Here is a 22,502-nt window from a genome sequence, read left to right as displayed (position 1 = left end):
ATTTTGTTAATATTTTTTTATTCATTCCCAAATAAAATCATAAAATGTATATTCAATTTTATATCAAATGTCAATTTTTGCAATTGCATGAATATTATATGTTTATTCAAAATCTCAAACTTACAAAGTATCTGAAAATTTCACAGAAGCCTGTTCTATTTGATTAACCACGGTCTATACTTATTTTTATTTCTACAAAACAAGTTATGTATCATATAAAAGTTAAAAAGTACCTTACATTTATATTTAAACTAGCTGGACTTATCCAGCATTGCTCGGGAAATGAGAGAAACGAAATTTAGGAAAGGAAGGGACCCTGAGCCAGGGGACCCCCAGAATCACAGACGCTGAGGGCTGATGACTCCTGGCCCACACCTGACCCTCTGAGAGCAGCAGGACTTTCCTCCCCAGAGGACCGAGCAGCCAGCCCTCAGGAGAACAGTACACAGTCATGCGCCCAGTAGCAAGAAGATTTCTCTTTGCAAGGTTGGCTCAGGGATCCACCTGCCCAATCTTGGCAAGCAAAAGCTCAGAGCTCACATCTAACTCCAATGGCTGGAACCAGACCCAGAAGAGCCCCACTCACAGTATGAACAGCAGCCGGCTGACTTTACAGCAGTGTAACACGTTGAGGGTTTAACATGGCCCCTCCTACCTGCGATGCAGCAGGCACACGGATTTCTTCTGCTCAGATAAGCCCAATGAGCTGAGCAGAAAGGCTTTGGTTTTGGTTTCTGGATGGGAGGATGGTGGCAGGTGGTGAGTGACCCCGGGTGGAGTGGAGGTTACACGCAGGAGGGACGCCCCGTGCAAAATTTGAGGCTGCAGGTGCCACGGGGGGCGGGGCAGGGCAGGTGCCTGAGCCATTGTGCACATGGGGGTGGGGGCACTGCATGCCGGCGGGAGAGGGGTGGGAGGGGGGGAAAAAGAGGGTCGGTTATGTAACCTTGCGGGCAGGAGGGGGCAAGTCCTGGGAGGTTACATGTAGGAGGGGCGCCCCAGCTCCTGCCCAGGGCCACAGGTGCTGTGGGGGGCAGGGCAGGACCCCAATTGGGTCCAAAAGTACCTTAAAACCTTCTCCTGGATGAAAGGTTATCCCATGTAAAGTTTGGTTGCGGTAGCTCTTATAGTGTCCAAGTTATTAGCGCATAAACATTCTCCTTTACATATTAGATAGGGTGGTACTTGGGACAGATGTGATGGAAGAAAATCAGATTCTCTCTCTATGTGAGGCACAGGCTGGCAGTTAGGGAAGTGGCGGGAGAAGGGAGAGGAGGAGTGGGGCACTATCTGTGTGGAGCACAGATGAAATTTAAAGAAGTGGTGGGTGAGGGGTGGGAAGGAGCAGGGGGCTCTCCGGGTGGGACACAGGCAGGTAGTTAGGGAGGTGGCAGGGAAGGGAAGGGGAAATGGCAGCATGCAAAAGAGCCAACCCTGCTCCCTCTTCTCTCTCTCCGCCCCCGCCATGTCTGGCCCGGCACTGGTTTTAACCACCAGCGCCCTTTTCCACGCCGACATCCCTGCTGTCCCTGGGTCCACTTGCCCGCCGGTTTGCACGCCAGCTGAGGCACGCCTGCACCATGAGGGCGGTCCTCCGCATGCTGCCTCTGTGCTAGTGCCATAGGCCCAGAACAGCAGCAGCCTGAGAGCGCATTGCCGCCAGCGGAGCTAGTGTGGGGGGAAGTGGAGCCCCCGTCACACCCTCCCACAGTACCTTAAAACCTTCTCCCGAAGGAAAGGTTATCCTATGCAAAGTTTGGTTGCAGTAGCTCTTAGTGTCCAAGTTATTAGAGCACAAACATACAAACATTCTCCTTTATATATTAGATTAAAAGTTATTTCACATGGGCAAATAATTTTTCACAACAAATTGTGTTATATTAAAACAAGACCTGAAAAAAAATTATAAAATATACCTAAAACTTAATCTATAATAAACAGTTATGACTTTCTGATAGAAGTACATTTTCTTTGGTGGCCCTGAGAGCTATCCGTTTTCGTTTGTGCGGCCCTCAGTAGGCTTCGAGTTTGACATGCCTGTTCTAAAGCATCTGACAATCCAATTTTGTCTCCGGAGCTATCTATTGACCATCCCTGCTGTACATGATGGAAGAATGCATCACCACATCTTCTCCAAACTTCTTTATATCCATAGTCCATTCATCTGCAGTAAAAAGACTTCCTGTAACAGAAGATGCAAGACAGGGAGGTGATGCCATTCCTGGCAGTGCTATCAGCTCCTGATTTGCCTGCTTCCCATGGGAGAGGAAAAACACTTAGTGTGTGTTTTTATCTGGATTGCTAGAGCAAAGCATTATCACTTTCTCCCTCTAATCCCCAGATATCTTGCAGGAAAGTCCGAATTGTAACAGATGTGGAAGAATAATTTTTGCCTTATACAGTTGATAAATATCTTCCTTTAGTGAATCTCAGTATCAGATAATCTCTGATAATCAGAATCAAAAGCAGTAGCGTGGGGTGTCAGGTGGTAGCTGGTTCATGAGGGGAGCCAGTTTAGACGCCAGCTCCCCTTGCAGGCCAACTTACCTATCGCCCTGCACTGCTACCTCTGAGACACAGGCAGTAACGCAGGGTGGCAGCAGCCTCTGCCCAGGGTGAGGTCTGAGCTCCCAGATCTAGCGGGAGCTGAAACTGAGCTGGGCTGCATGCCCGCTTGGCTCCTAATACACTTAAAATGCAGAGCCGCAGCAGGGGTAGATCTTGGACTTGGCGCAAGCCGGTACTAAGCCAGGCTGCAGACCAGCCTGCTAAAAAATTTACTGGCCCAGTGTGTGCATGTGTGTGAGGGCGGAGATTTGTAGTCCATTAGTCCATAGCATTAACCAATAAACTTTTGCTTATCAGTTCATTAACTACACTGTTACATCCCTAATGTAAACTACCACCAAAAGCGACGAGGGGTCCTGTGGCACCTTATAGTCATAAATTAACAGATTTATTGGAGCATAAGCTTTCATGGGAGAAAGCTTATGCGGCCAATAAATCTGTTAATTTATACGATGCTACAGGACTCCTCATTGCTTTTGCATATTCAGACTAACCCAGCTACCCCCCTGATACTTACCACCAAAATCAAAATTCTTTCAGACTTATAGTGTTAGTAGTATTAAGTAAGATCTTTGGACAGGCATAGAAAGCCAACAAACCCAAAGCAACAACAACAAAAAATTCAAGCCTTTTAGCTGAATCCTGAAATACACTGATGTACATGCACTATAAACATACATCCTGATCACTTATTATAAATTAACTGATTACTATATGTGGTACAAACATAGATCACAAATGTGGAATGTAGCATAACAGATCCAGTGAGGATACCCCTTTACATAAAAATTGTTTTAGATTCAAGTACAATATACTAACACTATAAAAGTGATATATATATATTTAGATACAAATAAACATGACGCAGTGTATATAAACCGATGTTCAGTCTAGAAGCATTTTGCACAACCCAAAGTTAAAGATGCAGATCTGAAACATGCACATCTATGGACACGCACTGATTAGACACAAACGCAGCATATGCACTCCTTCCCACAGACGGTAAGGCAGACATACCCCGATGTACTGTCACACCCAGTACCCCCCTCAAGTACTGTACAGATCCAACTCGCAGTGATGCACCTACATACTGTTGTCTGACAGAGACGCACAACTCACCCCAGCCCCACTTGACTTACACACAGACACGTAGCAGCTAGTGACCTAAGTGTAAGCACAGGCACGTATACACATGCCCAACTCACCCGCCTTATATGCCTCCCCACCCCCAATAGGGCAGGTGCCCTATGGAGTGTCTGTGCAGCTTTGCCCTCCCGCCATGAACATACCCCGCTCCCCACCCCAGCGCTGACCGCCCGCCCCTTACCCTCCTGCAGGACGTGGGTGGGCTGCACGGGCTGCACTCGGAACTGCCGGGCGCTCCAGCCGGGGCTGGGCGGCCGCACCACCTCGCTGTCCGACAGCCAGGTGACGGTCTCGTAGTTGTCCCCGCGCAGCAGCGCGCCCGCCTCGGCGCTGTGCACCGCCACCTCGTCGAACTGGTGCAGCCCGCCCGCGTGGTCGAAGTGCACATGGGTGGCCACGGCCAGCAGCGGCCTCCTGCCCCCTCCCGCCGCTGCCTCCTCCGCCTCCCCGGGCCCGGCGCCCGGCCCCAGCAGCCCGGCCGAGTGCAGGTAGTCGGGCAGGCTGCGTAGCCCCAGGCCGGTGTCGATCACTACGTCGCGCTGCGAACCCCGCACCAGCCAGATGTTGGCTCGGTTGCCGGACTCGTAGAACCGCTCCTGGATCCAGTAGATGCCGCCGCCCAGGGGCTTATGCGCGTACCACTCCAGCGCCGACATGCCGGGCCGCTGCGAGCCCAGCACTGCGAAGCCACCGCCCCCAGGAGGAGCCTGCGCGGCGCCCCACCCCACTGCGGGCTGCGGCAGCGTCGCCGGGGGTGGAGCTGGCTGACACGTGTTCCCATCTTTTAAAATTGTGCCTGGAACTGAGCGCCCAGCCCCACAGAACTAAATTCCCACAGTCTCAGTTTTAAAACGCCTTCATGTTTGATTAATAGCTAAAAATGGAGTCTGGAGTCCCATTTGATTTCTAGACAGACCCACATTTTTTCCAAGCTGGAGATCATCATTGGTATGACACTTGCAATGTAAAAATACCTTTTCTCAGTCTTTGACTTTTTTCCATCTTACTTTTGGCTTTATTTTTTGTGATGCAACTAGAATCTAATAATATTTTCAGTAATTCCAAATGGCTGGGTCAGGAAAAGGAAGAGGACGTGCTGCATTTACTTTCAACATCGAGGCTATTGGCTTTTCCAAAGGTGAAACGCTACCTGAAGTAGCATTCAAGCCCCCTCCGTTGTTTCCTGTAAGTAAAGAGAACAAGCTTCATTTTAAGAACAAGTTGCATGTCTGAACAAAGTGTTTCATGTTCATATTTAGGTAATGAACCGTTAAATGGATGGAAAAAATCTAATAAATCAGTTTTGAAAGTAGCTAATCCACGTCTCTGTGTGTTCCCAGAGATAGAAATCTCAACAGCAGAGAGAGACCGTTTATAAGAATTGAGGTGTTTACACTGTGTTGTCTTGGAGCTGCACTGTGAGAGCTTTACAGATCCCATGTTCTCTAGTTTAGACAAGGCCACAGTGGGATGATTTTTTTTTTGAGACCTGTTAAATTGTATTGCTGTCCAGGAGATAACTAACATGATTAAAATATTGGTCAGATTAATTATGTTTAGCATAGATTGAACCATATTTTGGGAAGTGGTGTTGTTGAAATTGCTCTCACTGAAGTTAGCAGCAGTAAGGGCTTCAGAGCAAGTCAGCTAGCCTGAGACATTTGAAAGGGGGGGCGGGTGGAGTGAATGGTGATGTGCACCTTCACTGACCTAAAGTCAATTGAATTAGAATGTTATGTTTTTATGTTAAAAATGTTTTAGATATTTCTTGTTTTATTCCTTTCCTAATAGAGGTTTTCATGATGGATATATTAAAAAGAAAGAAATCCTTTTTACAATTTAATTGAAAAATATGCATTATAAAGTTCTGAACATATTGTCAGAATGCAGTGAAACATATTTGCAAACTAGTATAATACATAATTGAACTCCTCCATAAGTAGAGGCATTTTTTCTGTAGTTTTATGTGTTGCTGTATGTGATGGATATTAATGCAATTATGTACCTTAATTTACACAGTCAACAGGTTTTAAGCCAGTGCCTCTGAAAATGGGAGAAGAAGAAGATTATATGTTGGCCTTGAAGCAAGAATTTAGAGGAAGTATGAAAAATACGCCTTATTTTATGCCAAGCAAAGATGAAAAACAAGGTTTGTTCTGCATAAATGTAAATCAGCAAAATGTATTTGTGTATGGAAACTGTAATAATTAGTCTTTATGTTCAAGCTGTAGTACTGACACTAAATAGGGACAATGACAACTTGAAAGTTACATTTTACTAAGAAACTTCTGCAGCTAGGAGAGTTACAAGTAATGTCTAAATTTGCTGTAACTAAAAAATAAACACCAGTCTCGGAGTGTAGCTATGTTAGGCTACGTCTACACTGGCCCCATAAAACGGAATAGTCATGCAAAGCAGGTAAGTCAGAATAGGGAAATCCGCGGGGGATTTAAATATCCCCCGCGGGATTTAAATAAACATGTCCGCCGCTTTTTTTCTGGCTTGGGGAAAAGCCGGAAAAAAGTGTCTAGACTGGCGCGATCCTCCGGAATAAGGAGGAAATAAGAGATCCTCCGGAAAAGGGCTTTATTCCGGAGGATCTCTTATTTCCTCCTTATTCCGGAGGATCGCGCCAGTCTAGACACTTTTTTCCGGCTTTTCCCCAAGCCAGAAAAAAAGCGGCGGACATGTTTATTTAAATCCCGCGGGGGATATTTAAATCCCCCGCAGATTTCCCTATTCTGACTTACCTGCTTTGCATGACTTTTCCGGAATTAGGGGCCAGTCTAGACGTAGCCTTTAGTGTATAACTTTAAAAACTAGTAGGCCTGTGGCACCTTAGAGACTAGGGTTAAAATTAGATTAATCAACTAATTGAATAATCGATGGAATTTCCATCAACTATTTGATTAGTCGATAAGGGCTCTTCTGCTTTGAAATGTAGCAAGAGCCCACCCAGCTATTGATATATTTCAAGGGTGTAAGTGCCATGTGTGTTCCACATTTGAAATGCACAAGAGCCCCAGCAGGGACTCTTGTACATTTCAAGGTTGAAATGAAGGGAGCCTGGGGCCAGCAGGGGATGCTGATTCCCTGGCTGGTCCCTGGCTCCATAGGGTGCTTCTGCTTTGAAATGTACAAGAGCCTCAGCAGGGCTCTTACACATTTCCAAGGTGGACCAATGCCACTGCACCCCTGCCTCCTTCCACAGAGCTGGAGCTGGGAAGAACTGGCTTTTATTGTATGTCGGCTATTCGATAAGCTTTTGCTTACATCCCTATTAGAGACTAACAAATATACATAGACAGTATCATGAGCTTTCACGGGCAAAACCCACTTCATCAGATGAGCTGGAGAATTTATAACAGAAGAAGAAGAGGAGAAAAAATAGATACCTGTCAAGTGTAGGATGGGTGCTGATGAGGCTAATTAAGTGGGCTGGATGTGTCCTATACCTAGCTTTTGATGTAAAAATGAGGTGTTAAATGCAGGCAGGGCTGGCTTTATAATGCGACATTTAGATAATGTCATTGTTCAATCCCCGAAAAACATTGTCAAATATGCAGATGAATGTGGATTCCACACACTCTCTCTGGAATTGGCTAGTGAAATTCCTTTATAGAACATTGGCTACTTTTAAATTCATTAATGAGTGCCCAGGCAGGTTAAAATGTTCCCCTACAGGTTTTTGCATGTTACCATTTCTGATATCTGACTTGTGACCATTTATTCTTTGTTGTAGAGACTGTCCAGTTTGGCCAATGTACGTGACAGAGGATTAGAGGATGTGCTGTTGTATGAGCCCCTGATGTTGTGGCTTATGTGGTTAGGACCTGTGATGATGTCACTTATATTGATGTGTGGCTGCTTTTAAATCCATTAATGAGTGCCCGGGCAGGGCATTAATGAATTCCCAGGCAGGTTCCCCTACACAGGTTTAGGTGTGTGCTGGGGAGAAGTCTTGTCTTCTCAATTTGAGTTGTTTATGCATTTGACAAACAAATATTGCAGACAAAGTTGTAAGAATCTTGCAGTAACAAATGATCATATTTCTGTTTTTCCTTCCTATCAGCACACCTGACTTTGATTATCACAGGTAGTTAACTGATGAAAGGAGTATGTCCTCTCTTTTTTCTTTTCTTTTTTTGTATTAAAATGATCAAGTGTACTAATGGAATGCTTAAAATAGCTAAGGTGGCAAAAGAAAGACGTGGGAAAGGATATTGTGTTTTGACAATATCACTGGCATATAAGATTTTGTAGTGTGATTTTTTTTTTTTGTAATGTTAATATAGATTTTAGGCTGTGGAATACGTGATTGACCATTTTGATACAGGAGCTTAATTTTAATTCATGTTTATTTGGGATCTGACGGGGAATGAATGATGTATGGGAACTGGGGTAACATCCATCAACTAAAAATGAGAAGATATCACTTAAACACAACTGGAGTGAGTTGTCTAGGGAAATAGCAAAATTTCCATCTTTAGAGGTTTTTAAGCCAGGATTGACAAAGCTGTGGCTAGAATGATTTAGTTGGCCCTGCTTTGCTTGCCTGCTACTTATTGTTACTGTCAGTCAAGCTGAAAAATATTGTCCATCCCGTTCTTCTTGAATTTAGTCTGTGAATATTAACATTAATGATAACTTCTGAAACGTTTTAATTAGCCGGGAGAAGAGTGCCTTTACAAACTATGAAGGCCTGGTCTACAGCTAAAACTTAGGTCAACCAAGCTTGTTCAGGCATGTGAATAATTGTAGGTAAACCAACCCAAACCCCATTTTCCTATCCATTGCCTCCTACAGAGCTGGATTAATGGAAAACCTCCTTCCATCTCTGTAGTAAGTGTCTACACTACAGGCAGTCCCCGGGTTACGTACAAGATAGGGACTGTAGGTTTGTTCTTAAGTTGAATCTGTATGTAAGTCGGAACTGGCGTCCAGATTCAGCCGCTGCTGAAACTGACTGCCAGTTCTGATTTACATACAGAATCAACTTAAGAACCCCAGGCGTCCCCAAGTCAGCTGCTGCTGAAACTGATCAGCAGCTGATTCCAGGAAGCCCGGGGCAGAGCAACTCTGCCTCGGGCTTCCTGTAGTCAGCGCTGGTCAGTTTCAGCAGAAGCTGACTTGGGGACGCCTGGGGCAGAGCAGCTGGGGTGCTGCTGGGTTGCTCCAGTAGCGCCGCTCCTCGGTGCTACTGGACCAACCCAGCAGCACCCCATCTGCTCTGCCCCAGGCGTCCTGATTCAGCCAATGCTGAAACTGACCAGCAGCGGCTGAATCAGGACCTGGGGCAGAGCAGCTCGGGTGCTGCCGGGTTGGTCCAGTAGTGCCCAGAGCGGCGCTGCAGGACCAATCGGCAGCGCCCCAGCTGCTCTGCCCCAGGGTCCAAAACCCCAACACCATTTTGTACGCAGCTGCATGTTGATACAGCCGTGGCACTAAAAGGTGGGTAATGTAGCAGCTGTCACAGCTCTTTTCTTGACAAAATACTTCTACCTCCAATAAGCAGCGTTCACTTTCTCAGCCCGGGAGCTCTCCTTCTGAAAATGCAATATTCACACTGGCACTTGCGGTAAAACTTTAGTCTTTCAGGGTGGGTGGGTGGGTGGGTTTGTTTGTTTGTTCGTTTGTTTTTTGAACGCCTCTGAACAGCTGAAGTTTTGTCAGTGTAGACTTTGCCTACATCTTTTTTTCCCCTTTGTTTACTCGTGGGACAATAAATTGAGGAGGCACTGCAGTCTATTTGCATTCTAAACTATAATACTGTAGGTGATGAGAATAAGGAAGGAAACCTATGTTCAAAGAGTTGTGAATTACAGTTCTGTAAATGCTCTTTGTTCCCTTTAGCTTGGAGTTCCATCACTGATAGGACTTGTTCTATAGTTATCTGCTGAAAGTCTATGACTGGCATTCCAGCAGTTGGGTTTCAGTTTGCTAAGTAGCTATGGTTGGTTGAGATAAGTCAATGGTGCACACAGATTTTACCACATATGCTAGCAGTTACAATGATGTTCTTCCATTATGGATTTAAATTTTGAAATCAAAGCCACCAGTTTTTCCTCCCCTGCCATTGACAGTTTGAACAAAAACCCCAACACCATTTACTTTATGTACCCCTTGTGGTCCCATCATTTTTAACCTGAGCTTTTGTTCCACTGTATCTGTTGTTTCTTATTCTTGCACTTGCCCTGGTAAAAGACTAGAAACCCAAATAATGGGGTTCATATGCATAATTGATTTAGAGTTGAATGTACTATTGACAGGGCTTGATGAACCGCGGTGAAAGCTGCTCGCCAGCCCAGCTCTGCACATGCTCAAGAGCCGCATTGTGCATGCGCAGTTCTCCATCTCCCACATCTTAATTTGTCAATGTATTTTGTGTGTCATGTAAATCTTAGATTCTGAGGTGGTTTGTTGGTACAGAGCCTATCATACAGGCCCCTGATCCCTTTTGGGGATTATTGAACACTACAGTATAAATTAATATTTTTTTATTGAAAGAATGTAATTTATTTTCTGTTTAGAGGCATTATGGCTTTAGTAATAAAGAGGGACTAACAATCAAGAGTGCCAGAGTTCTAATCCTAGATTTGGTTTTGTTTTATTTCTTTACTGAGGGGTGGCTTACCAATATGGGAAGGTTTTTCATTATAATCTAAGGTGTGGATTTGAAGTGATCTAACTATATCTTATAACTCTGTATATAGACATTCTTAATTCAGTAGTAGTGCATTTTTTCCAGTTACATTTATGTTGCTTGGGAAGAACCTTCCCATTAGCATACATAGAATCTTCACTGACATGCTACTGTGGCACAGTTATGCTGCTGTAGCAATTTAAATGTAGACAAGCCCTTATGCGCGTTAGTACAGGTCAGATCTCCCTTGTCTGGTACCCTCGGGACCTGAGTGATCCCAAACAATGGAGTTCGCCCGACAAGAGAGGGTCAAGGCTCCCTACCTGGTTGTAGGCTCTGCTTCCAGGTGAGGCTGTGCTGCCTGCTGCTGCTTCCAGTCCCCCACCATACCAGCCCCAGATAGGGGCCGACTCCACTGTCTCCAGCCCCAGCAGGGGCTGTGCCTCCCTTCCTCTCAGCAAGGGCCAGGGCTGTGCGTTGAGCTGACTTCAGCCCCAACCGGGGCTGAGCTCCCTGCTGCCAGCCCCAGCTGGGACTGCATTCTTGCATCATGCCAGCCCCTACTGAGGCTGTGCTTCTCACTGCGCCAGCGCCTCTGGGGTTGTGCTCCTAGCCACCAGCCCTGCTAGCTCTAGCCCTGGTTGGGGCTGTGCTCCTTGCAGCCAGCTGTCTGTTCTGCATTGGCCCCGCTGGGGCTGGGCTCCCCACTGCCAGCCCAGCCCTGGTTGTGCTTCTGAATCCTGCCAGACCTTGGATGTTGCTGGACCAGAGAGTCCCAGATTTTAGAGCTTCAACCTGTAGTCCCATTGATTTCAGGGGAAGTGTTCATGATAATGAAGTTAATCATGTTCAGCAGTAACACAATGCAAGAAGTGTCTGCATAAAAGGAAGGTGTGTGCATATCTAGTCAAGAGAAGCATATACAAGAGTTTGGAATGCCTTGTTTTATAGCATGCAAAAAGAAATAGATCAATAACTGTAGGTTTTTCTTGTTCTCTAGGAGTTGAAAAATATAGTAAAAAGTATTTGCAAATGAGAAAAGAATCCATGGAATGGACCCCAGGTAATAATGTAAATTGCAATAGTGAAAATCTGGATAGATCTTGTATAATCTATACGTTTTCTTAAATGCCAGGTTTCTCCATTTTAAAACAATGCCAGTCAAATGGCATTTGCAACCTTACTAAATGTTGCATTTCTTGTGGAGGCCTAGATAAATGCTTTACCTCTGCAAACTTGACAAACCTGTGTTTTGAGCTGCCTGGAAAAATAAATGTGGCTTTTTCCTTTTATTTGCAACTCAGTGTCTCAGGTTTACATCTCATTTCCCCCTCCCCCCCCCCCCCCCCCCAAATTCAATCTTGTGCTGCGGATTAACATAAGAAATTTAGTCAATGAAATTTTGGTATTGGTGACCTGAAGATTTGAGGTTTAGAATGGAAAGGGCATGTCAGCTTTATCTTCATAGCTTCATTACTGCTAACTATTAATGTGTAAAAAATTAAAGGTTACTTGAGCCACTTATGTCTGAACTTCAGTTGCTTTTTCAGGGCAGAAACTCTCTTTTGTTATATGGTCCTGATTCTGTAAATCACTATGACATAATTTCAAGTATATGTGTTGATTTTAGTGGGACTAGTTGCATATCAAAATTTTGAGCCTGTGTTTGCAGCATTAGAGCCTACATTAATTCTGCACCAAGCTCCTTTGGGAACTAATATAATACAAATAAATAATAATTCCTGTGTATTAAAATGATTTTCTTATGCAGATTGGAGAAGGCTCCCAAGAGAGATGAAGCCAAGGATAAAGACCAAAAAAGGTACCTGCTGTAGTTTTAAGGAACCATTCAGTACCTAGCAGTTAGGTGTAAAGAGACAGTTGTTTGAGCTGGTTGAAGATAAAACTGAAAATAATTTTTAAAACATTTTTATTAGCTTTTTTGGTCATTTGTTTTAAATATCATTTGACTGGTGTATTTATTATTTTATTTATAGGATGGTTTCAAAACAAGCAAAGTCAAATTTTGATGTTTTAAGAAAATAATTGAACTTTAATAGAGTTGATGTTTCTGCTTTTTGTACTAATATGTCTTTGAACACTGATGGGGTAGCACTGAGTGAGTTAAAAAATATTGGTATTCTTTTGCTATTGCTTTCAGAAGTTTGCAAACATCTTTAACCATTGTTTACCCACACTCCATTATTTGTTTTCCTGCTTGTGATTTGGTTGGTTCTTCTCTTTAAGTTTTTGTATGTGATTTAATGTAACTTCTGGGTTTTTTTCCCCCATTTTTCCTTTTCTGTTGATTTTCAGTTCTCTCTGGCAGAATTGTAAACCAGATCCTTCAACAGTAGTTAGAGCTGGTATTGATTGATCTTAAAGAGAAAGGAGTTTATTTTATGATATTTTGTAGTGTAAATTATATTTTTCAGTGTTCCCTGATATGCATGACTTTTATTCTGATTTTCTCTAGAGAACTATTGTTTTGTTGATGTGAAGCAACCCTTTGACTGGTACCTACATGTCTGCTGTGTATAATTATTTACTTTCATTACCCCTTTGTCCAAGTCTTTAATGTGTCATCTTTCAGTTCAAGGATAAAATAGAACACATAAAAGTGAATGTGAGGTAGTCATGGAGACTGGCACAGCTGGAAGCTTTGTTCCTTTTAAGAGCCTCTTTCAGAAGCCTGGTACTGAAGGTAGAGTGCAAGCATTCTACTGGAAATTAAAATCTTATTGTCAGAATCACCAAAGAAGAAACCAGTTTAGAGCTGATGTTCCAAGTGTAATTAGTGTTGCATTTATACAGACTGAGCCGGTAATTAGCTCTCTCACATCCTAAGAAAATCAGCTGCTGCTTTGTTCCTTTGCCTAAGGGACTTCATATGATGACCATAAACATTAGGCTCAGAGTCACTGCCTATTTAGAATCATTTTTGCCATTAATTTCACATCAAAACTGACCATTTTCTCTCTTTAGTTTCAAAAGTCAGTAGAATAGTTTAACTTCTGAGAGCATAAGAAAGATACAGGTCCCTTTAACATTTTTTTGGAAACAGTACCAATGTTAGTATAGAATCTTTTCAGAAAACATATACTGCAGGGCTACGTCTAGACTGGCATGATTTTCCAGAAATGCTTTTAACGGAAAAGATTTCCGTTAAAAGCATTTTCAGAACAGAGTGTCGAGATTGGCACGGACGCTTTTCCGCAAAAAAGCCCTGATCGCCATTTTCACAATCGGGGCTTTTTTGCGGAAAACAAATCTGAGCTGTCTACACTGGTCCTTTTGCGCAAAAGTTTTGCGCAAAAGGACTTTCGCCTGAACGGGAGCAGCATAGTATTTCCACAAGAACACTGACAATCTTACATGAGATTGTCAGTGCTTCTGTGGAAATTCAAGCAGCCAGTGTAGACAACTGGCAAGTTTTTCTGGAAAAGTGGCTGATTTTCCGGAAAAACTGGCCAGTCTAGACACAGCTCAGAGGTTTGTGGTGGTCACTAATGCATAAGTACATTACATCATCTTGGCATATTCTGATAATTGTAATCTAAATAATCAAGTCAAATGTGTGTGTTTTTTGGTGGAAGGTAGTAGTTTTGGATTGGGTTTTTTTTTTTTCCTCTCTTGGTTCAAATCAATTTTTTGATTTTGGAATCCTACTAAGGATGCAAAATCTCATTTAATTGGTGAACTGGTTAAACATGTTGTTTAATCAGTTAACAGATTAAAAGGGGAGTGGGCTGAAGTGGGCAGGAGTGGCGCCTAACTGCAGGCAGGAACAGCCCCTGCCTACAGGGAGCCCGCTGTGGCCAGAGACTGTTCCGGATACGGAAGAAGCTCCCTCCTGCGGGGCACCCTGGCTTGCCATGGACAGGGCTGTTCCAGATAACTGGAGCAGACCCTGTACACGGCAGGCTCCCTGTGGAGCTGGAGCAGTCCCCTACTTGTGGCAGGCAGGGAGCTGCTCCAGCCCCCACTGGTTAAACATCCACATCCCTACATCCAAACCAACTTGTTTTGTTCATACTAACTGCACATAGTTCTGGGAGAGACTTTTACTTCTGGATAATAATATAGCCATAGTTAAAGGGCTAGTTGCAACTCTTGTTTTCTCTCTTGTCTCTGTGCACCCATCATGTTTTAGGCTTCATGCCTTTACCTCCCATGAATGGACTTCTGCAGTTCTGCCACTTTAGATTATGCCCTTTGCTATGTATATGCTGTGTTTCAACTATGCTTACCCAGGAGGTACAACTGAATTTGACATCTGTCCTTCTGGAAGTTGTGGCTGGTGTATATAGTAACTGCCTCCAACACTTATCCGGAGAATTTCTTTTTAAACTGCTATAGTCCTTTGATCTTCTCGTTCCCCAGCCTTTCCTTTAGGGGTATTATTTTTTTCACAACCTTCAAGAGTTTTTTGGAAAAGTGGTTTATATTAAGCCATTTTGTTTCCTTTCTGTTTCTTTCTAATTGTGCTCTATAAAACTAAAATCTAAAACAGTATATTCAGAAACAAGCATAATCAGGTCAATACACAGTTCATAAATTATTATATAGCAGCTCTGCTTGCATCAAAGATGTACTATGTTGGATTGTTAGAGTTAAGCTAAAAATAATATTTCCTTGTTGCTGGTCTTGTGGGGATGTAAAATCCCATTTAATTGGTTAACCAGTTAAACACCTTGTGTAACTGGTTAATGGATTGAAAAGGAGGAGCTGAGGGGCCACTCCATCCTGGCCAGAGAAGTCCCTGCCTGTGACCCCTCCTGCAGCAAGCGGCGCTGCTCCAGATGAGTTAAGTGGCCCTTGTCTATGGGGAATGCACGCCATGGAGCTGCAGCAGCTTCCTGACCGCAGCAGCCAAGTAGCTGCTCCATCCTCCACTGGTTAACCGGTTAAACATTCACATCCCTACTGTCTATACAAAGCATTCCAGTGAACAGAAGCATTGTCACCAGCAAATGCTTCCTACATAACAGAATCTATATCTTTCTGTCAGTCTTTAATCTTTTTCTCAAAAACTAGTCTATATAAAAAAAATCAGGTTTTATTCCAGTGTACTTGAAAACCACACACCCTTCAACACTTTATTATTTTCCTATTTTTATCGTTCAATAACTGAAGAGTAAGTCTTGTAATTTTTATGTTGTAATGGGAAGTTATGCTGTTGTCTTGTATAAAACAAAAGAATTTAATCCCTAGTACAAGTGCAAATTCCAGCTCCTTCTCTACTACGGCACTATGACTGCCATCTCTATAATTTTACAGTTTGGCTATTGTAGGTTATCACATGAAGAGGAATTAATGCTACAGCCCCATTTGAGAAATCCTTGTGTAATGGAGTAAAGCAGAGGATTTGGGATCCAAAGATCGAGTTATGTTCCTGGCTTCTCGATCCATAGACATCTTACTGTTTTTGGAAAGTTTGCATTTCTGAAAATTAGGGCCTGAACTGCTTAATTTCTATTTTGCCATCCCAAAAAATGGAACTCTCTTAAGAGTTGTTATTCTACAAAAAGAAATGCTTTTACAATGATGTAGTTTGCAACACTGGAGTTTTTAAAGAGCAGGTTAGACAAAAACCTGTCAGGGCTGATCTTGATGCTACATGGTCCCGGCATGAGTGCAGGCAACTGGACTTAATAACATCTTGTGATCTCTTCCATTTCTAGTATTATATGATTCTATTACATAGCTGGGTTTAAAACAAAGTCTGCATACCTACGTAGAAATAAAAGCTCATTCTTTTGTGGAGTTTGGCTTTATTAACAAAGAATGAAATAAAGTAAAAGGTCAGGCCTTCTCTACAGCCTTTTACCAAGGATTTATGTGTCAGGACTGCTTAGCCAATATCCTATTTCTTCTTAAAGAGACAACTCTACTTCAGTTATATCCATATAATATGCAACCTGGTGTCAGCAGAAGCCACTGTGTCTTTTCTCAGCTAGATCAACAGCTGTTAAGATGGCAGGATATTTGAAGATGAGGACTACTGAACTGCTACAAATACCTGCTATGATCTTAAAGCTACATATTCTGAATAAGAATAAATGATAGGTTTCTAATATCTTTAAGATGATGGAACATGGCAATGAAATATTTTCTTCTGTACTTTCTTAACCAGCTTTGAATATGTTTGAAAATTATTTGACTGAAGCTCAGTATCACAATTTGGACAAAAGTCTATTCAAAGTTGAGTTTCAGATCTGCCTTAATTAGAAAAAAATGCATCATTTACATAAATTGGACTGTTGCAATTCAGTGGAGGATAAAGGATTTGCAAGTGTAAAGCAAGGATATAGCACAGATGTTAATAGTGCTGTAACCTCTAGTAGTGAATAAAGAGTATTATCTATGTAGGAATTCAGAAAGTACATTAGATAACTTATTATTTTACTTCAGCAGGTGGCAAAACGAAAAAGGCAAAAGTTGCCACACCTAAAAGTAATGTGGATTTGTTGAAAAAAATTGAGGTAAGACCTACTTGATGTAAAGATGCAGCTTCTCTGTATAGCTTCTGTTGCGTAATGCAAGCTGCAGAAAAATAATTCAATAGCTGTTATATCTCAATCATCCTGCATAGGGTGGGACATCTGACACTTAAGTCATTTATTTCTCTAGCCTTGTATTGCCTTGCTGACACACAACTTGTATGGTGTTTGAAGAGATTGGATGAGGACTGTCTCTCATTTACCAAACTCTGGTGATTTCCCTCTATAAACTGCTGCTTTTTGGCCTTTTGAGCAAGATGTCTGACTGCTCATTTTTACGGGGGGGAATGTGGCAATAGGGAGCATTGGGGTGCTGTGAAGAGAGCAGTGAGAACTTGGTTCAGGACTAATGTCCCTTTTAATTTTTTCCATCATGGAAGAATACATTTTGTTGTTTGCACTGAAGTATGTATGGATGTGTACCAGCAATAGAAACACATGCTGCCGGCTGTAGACACTCTGCTAATCAGCTGGGCAGCATTTGATTCTCTCGTGGGTGTCCGCTCAAGCATTCAGCTTACAGGGAACACTGTTGAAGAGCTACCACCACCAGGAGAGAGAGGTCTGTCAGTGCTCACCCAATCTACCAATGCTGCAAATTAAACCAATAAGGAGAGTTGAGAAGAAAGGAAGTGTGGTGGGGGACATTTGGAACAACGGCTGGACAAATTGGAAGGAAATTTTAACCATAATCATGAAAGTATGTAACTATGTGTTGTACGTAGGGACGTGAATGAGCAACTGGTCAAACGGTTACCCAATAAACATCACCCTTAACCGGTGATGCTTGCCGGGTAATAGTTAACTGGTACCCAGGAGCAGCCTTGCCAGGCCCCCCAGTGCAGGGAACCAGGAGCTGTGGTGACAGTGGAGGTCACGAGCAGCTGTGCTGTAGCAATCCCTCTCTGAAGTGGAGGCTGCTCTAGGCTGACCTCAGCCGGTCCAGGGAGTGGAGGGGTGTGCTCCAGCCCTGATGTTAAGAGGCTGAGAGGCAGAGTTGCCCTGTGTATCTTTTTCCTTGTCTGACTTAGTACAGAAGCACTTTGGAGCAGGTGTTATGTAGTGTTCTTTGTCTTATAATGCACAGTGTTTGCTTGCACATATAATTACCGTTTTGCCCTAAGATAATGGGAAAGAGAATTCAGCACTGGAGTACTGCACAAGATGTGCTAAAACATAATGGTGAGCATTTGATCTAATAAGTCCTATGAAACTCTTGGCATTTTGGTAAGTAACATAATTGCCTGCTATGTCTATACCATTGTTTGCTTAGTTGCCTTATTAGTTGCAATACAACAAAACCGAACTCTGCATTTTATATATTGATAGTGTGCTGGGTATGTTGTTGGTAGAATATGTTAAAGAGTCTAACTTGTGACAGGAGTTGGAAAAGAAAGGTGACGAAGAAAAATCTGATGAGGAAAAAGAGAAAGAAAAAGACAAAGAGGGGGGTGAAGAAGAAGGAGAAGAAGAAGAAGCAAATGAACAAGAATATGATGAAGAGGAACATGAAGAGGTACTCATTCCTTTTCTAGCTGTACCGTCAGGACCTGACTGGTCCCGAATGAGAGAATATGCTGGACCAGGGGACGTGTCCCCTGCCACCTGCCCAGAGCCAGACCCTATTTGTCAGAGGTAAAAATGGAGACAAAAATGATGACTGAAATGAAGTGTGCCTGCAGTGAAGCCTAATATAGGTTGGACACTCCCCAACCCCTGGACTGGGGGATGAGTCTCCTGCCACCGGCCAAGAGCCAGATGGCCTCCTGCCTCTGGCCCCCTCTACTCCCTTCCTAGCCAGGCTGTAGGTCATGCTGCCACTGCCCCCTGACTTCGAGCTACCATAGGCAGCTGGTGTTCTCCAGTCCTAGCACTAGCCTTGAGCTGTTGCAGATGACCGTGTTTCTCCAGCTCTGCGCTGCTGCGGGCAGCTAAAGTTCTTTAACCCCCAGCTACTTGCTGTTGTGGGAGGCTGGGCTTCTTTGGCCCCATACTGAGTGGGCGACTAAGATTCCCTGGCCCCACACTGCTGCGTTCTGCCGGGCTTCTCCCATTCCCAGTTCTGTGCTGCTGCAGGTGACCAGGTTTCCCTGGCTGGGTGCTGCTGCATGCTGCTGGCTTTCTATGGCCCCCAGCCCTGAGCTGCCACAGGTGGCTGAGGCTCTCCCGTCTCCCAGCTCCATGCTGCTGTAGGCCGCTGGGGTTCTACAGCCCGAGCACCAGCACTGCTGTGGGGCTCCTCCATGGGCTGTTGTCCCTCCTGCCATTAAGCTCCTGGACCAGAGTCTCCTGCCAGACCATGGATATTGCCAAACCAGAGAGTGACTGATTTCAGAGGTGCATCCTGCAGTTTAAAAACAACCAAACAAAAAACACTTGATACATAAAATTTCTTACCCTAACAGCAGTTCTAATGATCTTTTATCACAAGCTGTGTTGCCTTCCAACTTGGGCCTGATCCTTCAGATCCAGGTGGTTGTAACTGACTTCTTATATGGTAAAACAGGGGTGTCCTTGAGTCTGGCTGCCCCCTCTGTTGTCTGGTTCCCTGCCTATATGTAGCTTTTGCCTAAGGCAGCAATCCTTTATGTTCAGTTTAAACTTTTTCACACTTCCCATAAACAAGTACATTATCCAAAATGGGCTCCAACATCTGGTGACCCGGCCATGGCTACGTTTACACTACAAGGTTTTTGTGTAAAAACGGTGTTTTTTGCACAAAAACCCGCAGAGCGTCCACACCTCAAGCACGTTTTTGTGCAAGAAAATCTACAGTCAATCGACAGAACAGTGGGCTTTTTGCGGTGTAGGAATACCTCCTTCTATGAGGCATAACTCCTTTTTGCGCTACAGCTCTTGCGCAAAAAGGTATGTGTGGATGCTCCACAGGGGTGTCTTGTACAAAAAGAGCCTATTCAAAAAAGCACAGGTTCTCTGATGGCCATTCTGTGAATGGCCATCAGAGCGTTCTTGCGCAAGAGCGTCCATGCAGTGTGGACGCTCTCTTGTGCAAAAGCGATGCACTTTGAGGTGTGGATGTGCTTTATGCGCAATAAGTTTTTGGTCAAGAACTCTTCTGCAAAAGACTTCCTGTGCAAAAACACTGCAGTGTAGATGTAGCCCATATGTCTTGTATGATCACCCATTGCTCACACTTAGAGGAAAAGCAAGACTCTTCACAAATAATTATCCCAAGTACCGGGCCATTAAGTTCTTTGCGTATTGCTAATAGCCCTCACTTAGCACATCTAGATTAGTAAACAGATTTAGACTTCATATATCTAACTTCAAATACAAGAGTGATACATGCAGACAAATTGAATATACACATTCATCAAATTATAATATTTCTAGTGATATGTTACATGAAATATTTTGCATAAGAAATATTCTGATTATGCATATTCATATTTCTAAGCATATTTCCAAAAAGAATATGAAATGCACCATCAAAAAAATCAAAGACAGTTTTTCATAACATGCTTCAAATTACTTGTCCCTGTTTCCCAAAGTCATGGTGGTTGTTGGCATCTGAAAACAGAAGATTTAAAAAAAAAAAAAAAACCATGAAAGAAGATCCAGATTGTATTTCGGGCTGCACTGGAGTGTGAACACCAAATGGTTTGTTACCTTCCATAACTGTAGCTCCTCCAGGAAGAAAGTGATAGAGGCACCATACATCTGTCCGTGTATAAACAATCAAAGTTGAAATGTCCCAAAATGTAGTCTCTCATCAAACTAAGAAAGGAGGGTATATCCCAGCACGTTCTTCTTTCCGAATAGTACTGTATTCTCCTGATTAACGTTATGAAGCAATTTGCCTTATTTAATAACTGCACATTTTAATAATTGTCTTATCTACATCAGTGGTAAAGTATTTTGATCCATGTTATTTTCATTTAGGAAAACGACTACATTGCTTCATATTTTGAAGATGGTGATGATTTTGGTGCTGGCAGTGACGACAATATGGATGAAGCAACCTATTAGTTATTTGTATTAGATTGTGTCCTACCCTGGCCTTCTACATCCACTACAACATTTGCACCCAGTTGTAGATGGACTGAGCCCTCTTGATTCTTGATGCAGCTACATGGAGTTGGAATGCTGAGTTCACCCTCAGATGAAAGGGCAATCTTTTCCATTTTTGTGTACCTGGGTTGAAATATGGGAGACCTAGCTGCCATATTCCATTCTTCTCAAATACTTTGGAGCCCAGTATTTATCACTGCAAGGTTCTCTAGACCTCCCAGATAGGAAGTAGCATATATGACTTTGTATTACCTCTACGGCACTTGGGGAAAAAATGCATTTTGACTGAATTGTGCCTAAGCAGTTGCACTTCACTACATTCTATGCATGAGGGGGATCAACTTCCGACTGAAGTTGGTAGCAAAACTTATATTGACTTATGTGAAACGGGGATGTGATCCTTCCTGAACACAAGCTGTTCCTACTTACCTGCTGACTTTCTAATAGAATTTATATAATTTCTGTATTCAGGGGATCAAAATATAAATGAACATTGAGCACTTTCATGAACAAACTAATCTAAAAGTACTTTGGTACCATGGCCTAACAAGGTAAGGAGATAATTTCGAAAGGCTCTTGCATTCTAATCAACAAATTTTCATAATTCATCACTTTGACAAATAGGGAGCATCTTTCTAACCAGTGCTTGCTGGGTGTGAGGAGACTTAATGAGATGATGGGCGACGTGTGCGAAGGGCACATGCTCCCAAATGCCACAGATGAGAGGGACACAGGCTAGCTGGTAGCTGGCAGGGCCAGAGTCCTTGGGCATCTGGGGGAAATCGACAGGGATCCTGGTTCCTGCTGCTGGAGTCTGTCCCCCTTCACCCCACACACACTGGCAGTGATGTGGGAAGTGAAGCAATGCAGCTGGAAGAGCAGAGCAAGCTGGGACTGCATAACAGTTTCCCCCTCTGCTGCTGTAGATCTGGACCTCCAACTTCACTAGTCCACCGGGCCTCATTGCTGAGGCAAGGCAGGAGAAGAGCAAGGGCAAAGAAGAGAGCAGGAACAGGGACGAAGGCAGAGCAGAGGTGAGCCCATGTGAGATAACATTGTGTTTCATTAATTACTTTGTACTCAGAGAGGGGTCTGGGGCTAATAAATAGTTTCATTCATTTAGAGAGGTTTTGTTTCTGAGATTGAGTAAAGGAGTGGGAAGCTGGGAAATCATTATTTTGGCTCTTCTCTCTAGCCTTGAATAAGCCCTTTCCTATCTCTGCATCAGTTTCTCCATCTATTAATGGGGAAAATACTACTTCCTACCTCATAGTTCTGTTGTGAGAGTCAGTGTTTGTAAAAATGCTAGTTATGTAAATGTGAAATATTGGTTTTATTTAATTACTTCCCAATATAGCCAAAAATACAAAAGACGGGTTTAAAATAAAAAAAATAGACTGTAAAAGACAGATACATATAATAGAAGAGTAATATGCTAATGTTTACTGATAGGGTGGTGAAAACAATACCATGAAATCTATAAATATTCTATATTTGAGGATGAATATGTTGTGATTACAATCCTTCTATTACAGTAATCTTGAGATTATTTGTAATAATGGTAGGTACATTTTCAGGTATCTCTAATATTTTTGTGTACCTAAGCACCT

The 22,502-nt window shown here is 43.1% G+C and overlaps 2 protein-coding genes across 4 annotated transcripts in view; one reads left to right on the top strand and one right to left on the bottom strand.

The window, feature by feature from the left end:
- MBLAC2 (metallo-beta-lactamase domain containing 2) overlaps positions 1-4,397 on the bottom strand; it is a 13,426-nt gene extending 9,029 nt beyond the window's left edge. Inside the window, exon 1 of the mRNA XM_075932163.1 lies at positions 3,896-4,397. Within this exon, the coding sequence (XP_075788278.1) occupies positions 3,896-4,370 (475 nt within the window). The 5' untranslated portion in view covers positions 4,371-4,397. The remainder of the gene's footprint in view (positions 1-3,895) is intronic.
- On the top strand, positions 4,388-22,502 carry POLR3G (RNA polymerase III subunit G). 3 transcript variants are annotated; one of them, XM_006132356.4, is made up of 8 exons: positions 4,388-4,662; positions 4,771-4,899; positions 5,734-5,863; positions 11,358-11,420; positions 12,129-12,179; positions 16,772-16,842; positions 18,242-18,376; positions 20,764-22,502. In XM_006132356.4, the coding sequence occupies exons 2-8, from the start codon at positions 4,780-4,782 to the stop codon at positions 20,848-20,850; spliced, it is 657 nt and encodes a 218-aa protein (XP_006132418.1). In that variant the 5' UTR covers positions 4,388-4,662; positions 4,771-4,779; the 3' UTR covers positions 20,851-22,502. The 3 variants fall into 3 exon arrangements, with proteins under 3 accessions (XP_006132418.1, XP_075788279.1, XP_025045093.1); XM_075932164.1 differs by having other exon boundaries at positions 4,388-4,678; XM_025189308.2 differs by having other exon boundaries at positions 4,388-4,899; positions 16,775-16,842.

The sequence above is a fragment of the Pelodiscus sinensis genome, chromosome 6, assembly GCF_049634645.1.
Source record: "Pelodiscus sinensis isolate JC-2024 chromosome 6, ASM4963464v1, whole genome shotgun sequence".
Taxonomy (NCBI): Eukaryota; Metazoa; Chordata; order Testudines; family Trionychidae; genus Pelodiscus; species Pelodiscus sinensis.
This window is presented reverse-complemented; position numbering and strand designations above follow the sequence as displayed.